Source organism: Anguilla rostrata, chromosome 1, assembly GCF_018555375.3.
Source record: "Anguilla rostrata isolate EN2019 chromosome 1, ASM1855537v3, whole genome shotgun sequence".
Classification (NCBI taxonomy): domain Eukaryota; kingdom Metazoa; phylum Chordata; class Actinopteri; order Anguilliformes; family Anguillidae; genus Anguilla; species Anguilla rostrata.
In genome coordinates this window covers 75,237,046-75,251,492 of record NC_057933.1, presented here as the reverse complement: position 1 = coordinate 75,251,492, position 14,447 = coordinate 75,237,046, and the positions used below count along the sequence as shown (strand labels likewise).

Genomic DNA, 14,447 nt, shown 5'->3' with positions numbered 1-14,447 from the left:
CAACCACCCCCCCCCCCCCCCCCCGGGAAACCTGACGCTAAAATCTGACTTGTGCTCCCCTTCGGAGACGTTGTTTCAGTGAGCAGCGAGCTTGACATTTTAAAGATGTCTTGACTCCACCCCTTTCCCTGCTATGCCCCTAAGCACCGCCCCCTTTCCCTGTTATACAGCCTTTAGCTGCGCCCCAATGTACTGCCCAAACTGCACTGTACATAGTATCATATCTTCAGCACCCCTAGTGACAACCCAAATGCCACCCCTGCCCCCCCCCGTCGCCCCTTTCCTACCGTAAATGAGAGCATGTGAGACTGCTGGATGATGTAATACCTGACTCCGTGATATTTTTTACTGTCCAGGAATCGAGATCCATGGCGGGGGCTGAAATAGAATCTGTCACAGTAACCGGAGGCGGGGGGAGATTTAGAGTTTAGCGGAACGTGGGCTGCAGGATTACACATGATTACGACCCCCCCACGCCAATCACGATGGCTGTCCAACATCCTCGGTCACGGTGCAAGCCCATCTCCCTGGGGCTTTGGGCTTTGGGAGGAGGGCAGGGGTGGGATGGGGTGGATGGGGTGGTTAGTGTGAGAGATTTTAGAGTGTGATTTTGATTGTCCCCCTGGGACCACCACCATCAGCTGCCTGCACCAAACCAGTTTCTTCCGCTAAGTTAGACTGATTGGGCAAGAACCCTGTGAGTGACAGGCTTGACCTCACTGCTCCCTGTGTCCCATGTTTAATAGCCCCGCCCTACACTGTGAACGCACGAATGACCTTGAACCCGACAGTGCAATCTCGTTCAGCGGTGTTCCAGAAAGCAATCTCCTCAAAAAGCTCCATGCCTCAGGTTTACAATCTGCACCTACCCCCCTTCCCCCCCAACCCATAAACACGGTCACACACACGTTTGCATACACACACACACGCCTGCATGCATACACGCTACCAGAGAAAAAGCAGATCAATGGTTGTTTAGGAGAAGAAGAAACTCTTAATCTATTTTAAAGCCCCCAGACACCATGGTTTGACCCCTGAGTGTGGATTGATTTGTTGTCTCTCGGACATTCATTATTTATGAACGTAACCTTAGTGGTTTGTGGATTTTATTTTATTTATTTTTTTTTTTTATTGGTTGGAAAATAAGGCACACTTCGCTTTTTCCCATCATCCCGTGGGAAAATCCCGCAGGACTTCAGGGTCATGGGTGCATATTTTCTGCAGGCTGCGCATCTTTCGGGTCAAGAAGGGATTGGTTTAGTGTCCGCTCTAGCAGCCACATCTGAACACGCTCTGTCATTGGCGTTTTGGAGGCATGAATTTAAGACAGTGGGAGGCGTATGATAGTTCTAGACCAGGGTTCTGCAACCATGGTCCTGGAGAGCCACAGTGTCTTTTTTGTGTCAACACACGCTGGTTTACATTGCTACTCTGCCCTTACTTGATAAATTCAAGGAGCTGAATACACAGTTAACTCACTTCATTACATTACATTACATTACAGGCATTTTAGTGACAAAGCTCTATCCAGAGCTGGCTTACAACTGTTACAAGCATCCATTTATACAGCTGGATATATACGAAGCAATTCCAGTTAAGTACATTTGCTCAAGGACAACGCATGTCCTACCGGATCGAACTGGACCTGTTACAAGCCCAGTTCCTTACCCACTGTGCTACACTCCGTCCAGAGTCACCTGGTTACTTGGGTCTGAACTTGAGCGCTGATTTTAAGGTGAAAACAAAAACCAGCAGAGCTTGTGGCTCTCCAGGACCATAGTTGCAGACCCCTGGTCTAGTCAATGTGAGACAAATTTTAACAGTGAGAATTTACACAAAAAAATTATTTCTCAGGGATGGCTAAAACGTATTTCCCATTCACCACATTTTTTGCCACATGGGATTTTTTTTTTTTTTGGAATAAATTGTATGAGTCATTGGGGTTTCAGACATCTACAGTACACTGTGACTGCTGTGGATGTTCAACGTGTGAGGAAAAAATTGAGATAAAAGGCTTTGTTCTGACACCAAAAAAAAAAATTGTTTATACTGCATGTCTGATTTTATGGACACTGTCTGGACCGAGAAGGGGATTAAGATCCGTTGGTGAAAATATGCCCCGTTACTCACCCAAAAAAACGCGGGTGGGGGGCCGCAAATTGCATTGTTCTTGGTCTGCAGCTTCTGCAACTAGTGTGTAACAAAGTCATTGTTTCTGTTGGTCCAGAATCCCGGTATTGATGAAAGCCGGTTTGGAGGAAGCGTTTTCCAAATGACGCGGCCCGTCTGAGTTTGTAATGGCTTCCAGAAGACCCTGGAATACTTTCAATGTTTTGACTTAATTCTGTTAACGACGAGGCTGCCTGTCAGCAATGCCTATAGCTCTTGTTAGACCACGTACAAAAAAAAACAATAAAAACAAACCAAAATAAAAATACTGGTATTGGAAAAATAACGAACGAAAGACAGACAAGACAAACTTTCTCTATGCACGGTGACGTAACCCCTCAGTGACCCGCGTGATGGAAATGCGACTGGATATCGTTACCAGGGTGATTAGACAATGCTGCAGGCAATCGGGTGAATCGGCGTCTGTTTCGTATGAATTTAATCAAGGTGGAAATTGGGCCCACTCTCGTTTTACGAGGCCGGAACTGTATAGTTTTTATTTGGTTATTTTTGAGGTTCTGGAGCCTTGTTTTCGACCACGCTGCAAAACGGGACATTTAGCGCGGTGACATTTTACTTTTCTTTCCCCCTCCGCGTGCTGGGTAAACCGTCTGTCTCAGCAGCCAGCGGTCGGCTCTTTCTGCCGTTTCAAATCATGAGTTGCTAATAATAACCGGCAGTCAAAATACTTGGAGGGGAAAACGCACCGCCTGCTTCCAACATTCAATCATCAGATATTTTCGCAAAAAGTGAACAAAGCAAGTTTGGAACGAGAATTTTCTGCTGCTTGCCTACACGGTAGCTCTCTTTCCCTCGTCTTTTTTTTTCTTCTTTTCTTCCTCTGGGGTGGAAATAGTTTTGCGGGGATTACTGAATAACACGCAGAGACGCTTCCTGTCGAAATATTTTCTCAAATTAAGATTTATTAAACCTTTACACGCAGAGCCAGAGGGCTTGCAAATTTGCAAAAAAAAATGCAATTTAACTTGAATGCGAACACTGCAAAGCAAAAACAGTTAAAGCATTAACCCGCGGGGTCCGAACCAGAACATAAGTAACTGCCTTGGCAAGTAGGCCACCTTAACACACACAGCAAGACATTCAATCCACTTATTTAGGGAGCTTTTATCTTTCGATTTAAAAAGGACGGATATTTCCAAAATACATCCGTCCACAATAAAAACAATGAAACCACATTATTAAAAAAGAGTCTCCTAATGGTCAGCAGGGTAGGAGTGAATGCCTTTAGTGGTCCTTTCTCACACAACGTTTATGTTGATATGTGGTCTCGTTTGGTTAATTTTTTCTTTTGGGTTTTGTTTCGGGTCTTTGCGATTCTGTGAAACAGAATATGACATTTGTTTGGATGAAGAAGCCCATAATTATGAAGCGCACCAAGATATTGAACCTCGCTTTCACACTGGCACACACACACACAACACAGCTCTCTCTCTCTCTCACACACACACACACAACCTGTGAGCCATAAGGCCTCTCTCTCTCTCTCTCTCTCATACTCGGTCTCCCACTCTCATTCAGTTCAATTCAGGTTGCTTTATTGGCATGAAATACAAATGTAATTATTGCCTAAGCATAAATAATATGTAACAATAATATAAAAATAATAATAATGGTAAATTTAATATAATAATAACAGCAACAGAAGTAAAGACATATGTACATGTTTATATGGGGTGGATGGTCACTCGCTCTCACACTCACTCTCTCATTCTCACACACTCGCTCTCTCCTCACTGTCTCTCACTTTCACTCCTCAATCTTTCTCCCACTCTCCCATGCTCTCTCTCTCTCCCACACCCACCCACACTCTCTCACTTTCACTCTCACTCCTCTCTCTCTCTCTCTCTCTCTCACTCACACAGCCTGCAGATGGACTCCCCCCCCCTCTGAGTCATTTCTCTTCCTGTTATCAGCCGGGGAGTTTTTCCTTGCCTCTGTCACCCTAGGCCTGGGGGGTGGTAAGGGCTGGATCTCTGCAAAGCTGCTTTGTGACAATGCGCTTTGGAAAAAAAAAAAGTGCTATACAAATACATTTTAATTGGGGGGGGGGGGAGTGAATTGACAGCCCTTCACTGCCCCCCACCTCCCTCCTCCTTTCTCTCCCTTTGTTGCTATGCAGCAGACAGGAAGTTGGCAGCTCAGCCCCGCCTGTTTGGCAGTGGGAGAGTGGTAGTAGTGGACTTCCTGTGGGACCACAGAAAGGTGGGGAGTTCCATCAGGCTGCTCACAAGCGTTCAGGAGGGGCCTTCATGGCTGGGGGGCTTCACGGCCGACGGGGGGGGGTTTTACCTTGCGTGTACCAGTGGAAGTAATAATAATTTTTGGGCTTCTCAGCACAAGCAATGACATCATAAACCTGCAAACCCATAGGACTGTGCTGTAATGTTTGAAGAAGACGCTCGCTAAAAATCCTGAAACTTCGATGGAGGTTCGCCGTATGGAAAGTGGGAAACTCTCAAAAAACACTACATATTATAGCATATTATTTTGAGAATAGGAGGAATAATTTCATGCATCAGAACGTCTTGGACGATTTGTGAATTGTGCGTTTTAACCTTGATGCCGGAATCTAAACTAATCCTACATGCAGCTACGACAAGGAGTGCATATTGTGCACCACGGACAGCACCTTGGCACCTTGACTTGGCACCTGCGCAATCTTGTGTGTTCCCAGAATCCATTGCACGAGCGGCCGATCAGGAAGTAATACGATCGACCTCCGGTCTCGCTCCGTTGAAATTAGCGACGCCGCGTCGTCCATTTATATACTGTCAGCGATTCACGGCGCAGTTCCAGGGTGCGTCACTAATTTGGGTCCCCCCTGTAGACTGACACCGCAGGCAGCGGGGTTTTAGTTCCGCCGTAAAAAGCTGAGCTGTCATCTTTCACCGCTGCGGAACACGTTGTTCCTTTGCTGTACCCGTTCCGATAAAAGAGCTGCAGGTTTTTTTTTTTTATTTTTTTTTTTTAGAAAGGACCAGGTGCTCATTTATTGTCCTGGGTTTTTTTTGTTGGCACAAATCAGTTAGACCTTTTGTTCTCAAACTGATACCCAGATGGAAAATGTAAAAAAAAAAAATATATATATTTCTCTCCAGTGAGATCTTTAGTGAATACAGTCAAGGTACTGAATGTGCCTAGTTTAATGCCAGCCTTGTAATTATTATGAACTTTTAATTGAATTTAATTTTTGAATTTATTTTTTAAATCAGGGACTAGAGGAGACGACTGAGCCACCTCCCGGCTCTTGGAGGAAGCAGTTGCTGACCGACGTGGGGCCCTACGACCGGGCGTCGAAGACGGAGGCGGCCAGCAGGAGGACGGCCTCCAGGCCGGAGCTGTGGGCGGGGCCGGGCGGGGCGTCCGGCAGGGGGCCCGCGGGGCGAAGCGAGGGTCGCGCCGGTGGGTCACGGCCCTGGAGCGCCCGCCAGACCGAAAACTAGTCCCTCCCCTCCACCCTCCTCCCCGCTCCTGCCCCCTCCCCGCCCCTCACAGGCAAGGTAACGACGTCATCACCTGCCACACAGACGACAGGTGTTCGTCATCCCGCACGGAAAAGCAACATGTTTTATTTACAGCATGCTTTGTAATCTATAACGACAAATCTATTTTCAGAATATTCTGAATATTTTATGAAAAATTATTTCAATCACGTATCTAGTATCTTGAATTATATTTCAATGTATAGTTAGTTTATTAATCTCCGAAATCGATATGGATAAGTTTGAAAAATATTCACCATTTTCGACCTCTTTCTCTTTCTGCTGTAGCAGTACCCGTACTCGGTTAAGAGCGTGGCGTCTTTTGTTCTAGTCTCTGAAAAAAAAAACAGAAGAGAGAAAGAAAGAATTCCCGCGCTGCTTCATTATTCTAATTAGAAAAGTGTGAACCTGTTAATTAATCACATGTCCCTTAGCGTAGCCTGCTGAGAATATGCCGCTATACCGTGGGAAGCTAGCTTTGGGAGCGCAGGCTGGAGCATAGTCGCTGTTATGGGGGGGGGGGAGGACGTTTCGAAGCGTGGGGGGGGGGGGGGAATCAACCTGGGCTGAGCGTCATGGCTGTGACATGGGGGGGATGTGTGTGCGCGTGTGAGGAGGGGGTGGGGGAGAGAAAAAAAAATCAACAGTTTTTTCATTTCTTTTCAGACTTTCCCCATCTACGAGGAACGTCCGTCCTCATGAACCTTCCCGACAGAGACGTGACGGTAGCGGCCCAGGCCGGGGCTCTCTCTGGAAGAGCGGGGGGGGTGGGGGGGTCTTCTCGGTGTCCGGACGCCGAGCCGCCATCCCGCGCTCCAACCCCCCCCCCCTCTCGCTAGCCGCTTGATGGCGCCTTGCACGAGCCGCTTGACCCCGAATCGTATTCTCCTCCAGCGATAATCTGCTCGCCAGGCGGACCCCGTACCCCCCCCCCCCCCCAGCGGTGGGATCTTCTTCTGATTTGCATACGCGTTGTATTATATTCCTGAGTCCTGACAAGGGAGAAGCCCGCCCACGGAAGAGGGGGCGGGGCTATTAGTGGGTGGAGCCACCACTCGTGGGGATAGGAAATGGGGCGGAGCCTCGAGTGGGTGGAGCCACAACTTATGGGCGGAGGAAATTGGGCGGAGCTACGGGTGGGTGGAGCCACCTCTTGTGGGGAGATGAAATGGGGCGGAGCTTCGAGTGGGTGGAGCCGCAACTTATGGGCGGAGGAAATGGGGCGGAGCTACGGGTGGGTGGAGCCACAAGTGGGCTGTGGCAGGGAGCTGGCACTGAGTGGGCAGGGCAAGGGGGCGGAGCTATCAGTAGTTGGAGTGACTGAGGAAGGCAAGGGGCAGGGTTATGATTGGGCAGGGCAAAAAAAGGGGCGGAGTTAAGGCGCTTCCACAGTGGGCCACTTCCTTTATTCCGCCGTTTCAAATTTTTAACATTCTTAGGAGAGTCGACGCATTTGACTAGAAGCAGGGAGCGAATTACTGTCCAGAAATGTTTTGGGTTCTTCCGTTTTTTTTAAAAACCGTTGAGTCTTTCCTTGTGTCCTCGCGATCATGTTCGAGGGCAAAGGATCGCCTTACTTAGACCGGTCTGTCTGTCTGTCTGTCTGTGCACTGGGCCACTTTTAAAAGGGTGTGTCCGAGAAAGAGAACTGCGTGGGTGCACAGATATAAAAACCACAGTAGAGTACTGTTTCGCAGTTCCACTTCCTTGTTGAAATGTGTCACTTCATGTCTGTGAGTACATTGAATATTAACATTAAATTTTGATATTGTGGCACTCAGTACTGATTGGCATTTATTTTCCTTTTTTTTTTAGTACAGTAATAAGCAGGCTTGTGCCTCTCTGTCACCAGAGGACTGGCTGAACAGGAGGCGCTACCTGAGTCCGTTAGGGAGACTGCAGGGACACCTGTAGACTGATAAACCTGTGACTATAAACTTCTGCACAAACGATGTCGATGCACAAGCTGTGCTCAGTATTTACTTAACGCTCCACAATAATGCACGGCATAGATCGCAAGCAATATCCAATCACAGGCAATGATGACCATTGTGGCTTCATGTGTGTGTATGTGCAAGCACACACGTGCGTGTGTGTGCGTGCGTGCATGCGTGTGTGTGTGCATGCGCGTGTGTGTGCGTGCGTGCATGCATGTGCGTGTGTGTGTGTGTGTGCATGCGTGTGTGTGCGTGTGTGTGTGCGTGTGTGTGTGCATGCGTGTGTGTGTGCTTGTGTGTGTGTTTTCTTTCTCAGTAATTCGCTCCCTGCTCTGTCATCTTCGGACACTGTGCGTAGAAGTGTTAGCCTACTCTTCTCCTCATAAGGAGATTGCTCTGTTGGGATTGGAGGACAACTATTTTTCATTCTTATTTTTCTTTGTCCTCCCACCACGCTTTGCTCTGTAATTTCTCAAGAACTGAAGAGGAGTAAGAAGAGGAAGGTTGCACTTGCCTTACTCACCCCCAACACCCCCCCCCCCTCCCCCCTCGCCCCACCCCTTCCTCACACACACCTAAGATGGTGCTCGTCATGACCGGTGTGCTCATGTTCGGAACGTGCCGGAACTCCCAGCGCCCTGGTCGCACGCTCCCTGGAGCGCGTGCCGCACGCCGTGGTCGGGCAGCCTGGCATCGCACTGGCGGCGGGAAAATCGGCCGCCGTCCGGAGACCGGCAGTACCCTTACTGACGGACGGAGTGACTCCCCGGCCGAGGGTCGGGAAGAGGGGGTGGGGGGGGGGTTTGGGGTTTGGGGTTTGGGGGGTTGGGTTGGGTCGACCGTAGCGAAGGTGCGGGGTCGCAAGCTGACTGGGTTCGCAGTGCGAATCGCCTTGTTTCGATTCTTTTTTTTGTTTGTTGTTTTTCTTTTTTTTTTCTTCCTCGTTTTCTATTTTAATCTCGTTTTGTTTTCTAAATTAATATTTGAACCTCCGGGGTGGGCGAGCGAGTGAAGTGGCAGTTAAGCGTATTCAGAGGACGTCTCCATGGATGTCGGTCATCCGTTGCCATGACGATGAGGAAGGGGTAGGGGGTTGATGGAGTATGGGGTGAGTACACAAAGGTTGTTATGGCAACTGTCTCTTCAGTCCAGTCGTTGGGGGCGGGGGCTTGTGAACACCAGCTTCCACATTCCCGAGGATAACTTTGAACTTTGACCTCTGAACTCTGTGGTCAGACTGGTGGCATGTTTGCCTTCCGGTTGCTTTGAGCGTCGCGGTCGGACCGTTCTCTGTCCCGCGTGGGGGAAGGGGGGGGGGGGGTGTGGCCAAACGAAGAGACGCTGTCATTCCTGTCAGAGCCCGTCATCTTTACTGTGTCCTGATTCAAAAACAAATACAAAAAAAAACAAATACAAAAAAAAAGCAATGTGTACAGAACAATGTGACCACGGTAGCATTTCAACGTGACAGAATTCCACCCTCTCCTCTCTCCCTGTAGAGAAAAAAAACGTAATGGCGTCAAAAAAAAGTTCCTGTGAAACACAGACAAATGTTGCACAATGAAATCAATCTGTTGTGTCCGTAACATAGCGAGCTGAACAGATAGGACATGTGGGTTATTATCCATTTAAATATGCTGTTCAGTGATATCCTTCAGCCTTGCCTACCAGCCAACTCGTCATCTTTTTCTAGACAGTAGTGCTTTCACATGAGAATGTGACTACATATTTATGTAATTTTATTTTATTTTTGATTGGCAGGATTTGTGACGGTCCTGCAGATTTGTCAGTATGAGAAAACGACACCTCTGGTATTTCCTCTGGCTATATCCCCATCTGAAAAAAAATGAAAGGAAATTTAGTTAAATTTAAAAATAAAACTTTAAAGTGCACTCCTCGTAAAGACAGCTGGTAATTCGCTCCCTCACAGATATGTAAATAATAAAACATACCCACGCTCCCCCAGGCCTCTGCTCTCCCCCCCTGTACAGGCCAGAGACGAGTGATTGACAGATGAAGAGCAAGTTTTTCTGAGAGAGGTGCAGGTGTGTGGGAACCCAGCCAGGTGAGGTCACCTGTGGCCCAGAGACCACACAGACGGCGTGCGTGTGCGGCATGCCAGGTCCGACCCATGGTCCGATGAAGCGTGTTAACTTGCCAAAATGTAATGATCACACAAAAAGGAAAACATTTTTGTTTCTGAATGTTAATTGAGTTGCACATTTCTTTTAAGATCTTCAGTTATCTGCACTAATTGAGTATGTATCTCAAAGGTAAAAGCATTTCAAATCATTGTGCGACCGGAGTCTGGTAAATACACTCTCCCGTTCCCAGTCACTAAAAAGTTTATTGAGTACTCTTCCTCCAAAGTCCCATAATGCTCCACCCAATTCAGTATCACCATAGATATAAAAAGTGATGCAGGCACTTGAGTGAGAGGGGAAGGAGAAGTCGAGGAGGAATTAATAGTCGGATACACTATAAAGCAATCAGGATTAAGGGACTCTGTTTTTTTTTTCATTGTGGGTTTGAGAGAACTTGAGAAAGGGGCTCTACTTTTATAATGTGCGGCAGTTCAGGGAAAGATCTGTAGATTTTGTCTGTGAATGTTTTACCTCCGCCAACACGGTCCTAAATGACTGAAAACCGGGGTTTAAACCCCTAAAAGCGGCTTCTCGATTCTCTCTAAACGAACAGTTCTAGATTTGAGCATAAAGTTGATTTTAGAATTTCATTTTTTGAAAGTGGTTTTATGTGCGCAGTGATTGGTCAGTGTGGACGCCTCTTAAAAGCGTTAGTGAGCGTTTATTTAACGCCAAAAACCTGCACCAGACAGCAATCCCAGCAGCCCTTGAATGAGAGAGACAGAGACAGAGAGAGAGAGAGAGAGAGAGAGTCCTTGGGCTGGACATTGTACTTGACGTTTTAATTTACTGACACATTATTGCCTGACAGAAGAAAAAAAAAAACTTCACTTCAGTAAAGACGTGACATGAATTCTCCGGCCGGTTTCTCCTGAACTCTTCAAAGGCCTGCGTCTCAGTGGCGATTTATTTTATTTTATATTTTTTTCGCAGCTGAGTCATCCTGCGCTGCTGCAGCGGCGTGACTCCTGACAATGCGGCGCCTGCGACGCATCGCATGCGACGCGACGCAGGAAACGCCGCAGCGGCCGCATGCGATTCAGCCACTCTGCACTCTGTACAGCTGGGTACAGAGTGAAGCAAGCTGAGATTGGGCACCATAGCACTGTGCCCCAGCTGGGATTCAAACCTGCAGCCTCTGCTGCATGCCCGGGTTGCCTGACCGCTATGCTACGCTGCTGAACCTACGGCGGGATAATCCCCGGGTAGCGTGTGGGAAGAAACCTCGGGAGGAACAAGGTTTTTAAAAGCAGTCTAAAGTAGTCCCTGATTGGTCGCTTGGTTGGAAATGCGCCGGTTCGTTTAAACGTTAAAGCCAGTTCATCTCACGTGCCTCTAAACCCCACCCCGCCCAAACTCATTTTCCCATAATGCTTCAGTCGCCCCTCTAACCCCCATCCATCCGAGCTGTCAGCATGCGCCTGTTTTATTAGCTGCTAAAAAGCGGGGAGACTGATATACAGCGCCGAGGTTGTGAAAGGTGAAAGGTCACAGGCTGGAGCTAATCACGTCTTTCCCTCAGACTGGGTTATAAATATCGCCAACGGGAGACTCCAGGGCAGCCGCCGGGGGGGGGGGGGGGTCGGGGGGGCTCCTGTCTCCCCCAGTGCCCAGCCGTTCCGTCTAGCATGTTCACAAACCGAGCACGTGCTTGGTGTCTGTCAAAACACGGCACTGCCTTTTCCCTGTTAGTGCTGTCACTCAAGCCTGAGCAGGTTAGCGAGACTCAGGTGAGACTGTACCTGTGTGACGCTCGGGTGAGACTGTACCTGTGTGAGACTGTACCTGTGTGAGATTCAGGTGAGACTGTATCAGTGTGAGATTCAGGTGAGACTGTACCTTTGTGAGATTCAGGTGAGACTGTATCAGTGTGAGATTCAGGTGAGACTGTACCTGTGTGACACTCGGATGAGACTGTACCTTTGTGAGATTCAGGTGAGACTGTATCAGTGTGAGATTCAGGTGAGACTGTACCTGTGTGACACTCGGATGAGACTGTACCTGTGTGAGATTCAGGTGAGACTGTATCAGTGTGAGATTCAGGTGAGACTGTATCAGTGTGAGATTCAGGTGAGACTGTATCAGTGTGAGATTCAGGTGAGACTGTATCAGTGTGAGATTCAGGTGAGACTGTATCAGTGTGAGATTCAGGTGAGACTGTATCAGTGTGAGATTCAGGTGAGACTGTATCAGTGTGAGATTCAGGTTTGACTGGACCAGTGTGAGATTCAGGTGAGACTGTATCAGTGTGAGATTCAGGTGAGACTGTATCAGTGTGAGATTCAGGTGAGACTGTATCAGTGTGAGATTCAGGTTTGACTGGACCAGTGTGAGATTCAGGTGAGACTGTATCAGTGTGAGATTCAGGTGAGACAGTATCAGTGTGAGATTCAGGTGAGACTATCAGTGTGAGATTCAGGTTTGACTGGACCAGTGTGAGATTCAGGTGAGGCTGTATCAGTATGAGATTCAGGTGAGACTGTATCAGTGTGAGATTCAGGTGAGACTGTATCAGTGTGGGATTCAGGTTTGACTGGACCAGTGTGAGATTCAGGTGAGACTGTATCAGTATGAGATTCAGGTGAGACAGTATCAGTGTCAGAATGAGATGAGACTCTATCAGTGTGAGATTCAGGTGAGACTGTATCAGTGTGAGATTCAGGTGAGACTGTATCAGTGTGAGATTCAGGTGAGACTGTACCAGCGTGAGATTCAGGTGAGACTGTACCTGTAAATCTTAGGTGAGAGTGTACCAGCGTGAGGCACACACTGTTCCATACCACTTTGAAGCTTTGATCACCTTGCTCTTTAGGAAATTTCCCAGCAGTGGGCTCTGATTGGTTGTTCCCTGATCGATGCTACCAGAACATGTAGCCTTCTTTTGTAGAGAGAGAGAGAGAGCGAGCGATCACAAAGCCATACATGGAGGAAATGGCAATTTAGTCCCCACTATTTCAGTTTAGAAATATGTTTTAACGAATTGAAAGGAAACAACCGAAAAAAAAAACAACCTAAAACGTCCCTAAAAAGCCCCTTACCCAATTCTATTTGTTCTCGTTGGCGAAAGCTCTTGAATGTACCGATCGGAGACGTAGAGGGAGTCTCGCGGCGGACCTCGGTAGTCCGGCTTCTTTGGCGAGTGAGGCCACGGCGTCAGCGCACCGGAAGCCATAAATCTGCACTTAAGCGGCACTTAAGTCCCCTGTAAACTAAGCCCGTTAGCCCCTTAGCCCGTTAGCTCGTTAGCCCCTTAGCCCATTAGCTTGTTAGCCCGTTAGCCCTGTTGGGTTTTTCAAGCACCCTCTCTCACCCAAGCAGTGTTGGTCCTTGAGTATTTTTTCTTTAAAAAAAAAAAAAAAATCCTTTATTGAATGTATGGCCGTCAAATTTTTTTTTTTTTTTTTGTAATTGCACTGGCCGAGCTGAAATTAAGAAAGCGTGCTGAGCTTTTTGCTCGTCTGCCCGTCAAGAGTTAAACGCGTCCCGTTTTTGTTTTATAAATGTTTAAAACAAAGAAGAAAGAAAAAAAACGTTTTTTTTTTAAACTGCTCCTCAGGGCACTGCCTTCTCGACCTTGTGCCAAAATCATTCTGTGGGATTTCGCCGTTTACTGCTCTAAGTTTACAGAGACAAACACCCCGTCCTGCAAGGCCACCGTACTTAAGTAAGGGGGTAATATTCTATTTTGGGGGAAGTCTTTGTTCATTTTAAATGTTTTTTTTTTTCTCTTCTTTTTTTTTTTTTTTTTTTAAAGAATGACTTGTTTTGGAAGCTGTATTGGATACATTTTTTATTTAAAACCTTGTAATTTTGTAAAGTGGGCCTTGTTTAAATATATTGTTATTTTTCTTTTGTTTTGAATCTCTTTTAATGCACTCCTGGGGAGTCTTTTTGCTTGTTCTTCTGTTATTTCTAAAGTTAAAAAAAACAGCTCTCCTGACGTTCAAGAGACATGCAGAAATGGATTGTCACAGAAAAGCTTGTATTACACGGTTATTTTCAAACAAATGTATTTTTCATTTTTCAGAAGTCGAACTGCTCTGAAACATCGAAATCATCAGAAACCATCCGTCTTCCTGGGTTATTAATGTCTCCTCATGAATTCAGGGTTCATATTCTGTACTGTATCTAGTGGGTGCTGCCAAAGAAAGAAGTTCAGGCCTGTAAACACACACACACGTACACGCACACACACACACACATGCACACACACGTACATGCACGGACACGTACGCATGCATACACACACACATGCACACACATGCACGCACACGCGCACACACACACACACACACACAATGACTTGCCTGACAGATAAACTGACTTGTACAGACCAGTAAGTGAGCCTGACCCGAAGCTAACCAGTTTTGCTGTTTAGATTTTTTTTTTTTTTTTTTGAAATAAATTTTATTCAAAAAAGGATTGTTTGTAAATGGAGATGCCAGGTGTTGGCGGAAATGAGCGGTAGTTGTACATTCTGAGTCTGATCTGGGGGACTCCTGGGGGGTCCTGGAGTCCTGGCATCCCCCCCCCACCCCCCCCCCGTGCGGGACGCATTTCTGTTTTACAGTAATAATTTGTGCATGTTTTGCCCTTCAGAACTCTGCATGTAGGTCTCAGATGCTGACACGTGTACAGCAGACTATATTGTACTCCAATAAAAGAACAAAAAAAACATACAAATGTTTGTCTTT

At 47.1% G+C, this 14,447-nt stretch overlaps 1 protein-coding gene and 1 long non-coding RNA gene across 3 annotated transcripts in view; both read left to right on the top strand.

Annotated features, from left to right (window-relative positions):
- luzp1 (leucine zipper protein 1) overlaps positions 1-9,090 on the top strand; it is a 65,071-nt gene extending 55,981 nt beyond the window's left edge. For both annotated transcript variants that reach the window (XM_064301334.1, XM_064301325.1), the window contains exons 4-5: positions 5,403-5,690; positions 6,339-9,090. In XM_064301334.1, coding sequence (XP_064157404.1) covers positions 5,403-5,633 — 231 coding nt within the window. In that variant the 3' untranslated portion in view covers positions 5,634-5,690; positions 6,339-9,090. The remainder of the gene's footprint in view (positions 1-5,402; positions 5,691-6,338) is intronic.
- A 642-nt stretch (positions 9,091-9,732) lies between these two features.
- On the top strand, positions 9,733-14,148 carry LOC135235650 (uncharacterized). The gene is made up of 2 exons (XR_010324424.1): positions 9,733-11,677; positions 11,716-14,148. It is a non-coding gene; the product is annotated as an uncharacterized LOC135235650 (long non-coding RNA).
- The last annotated feature ends 299 nt before the right edge of the window (positions 14,149-14,447 follow it).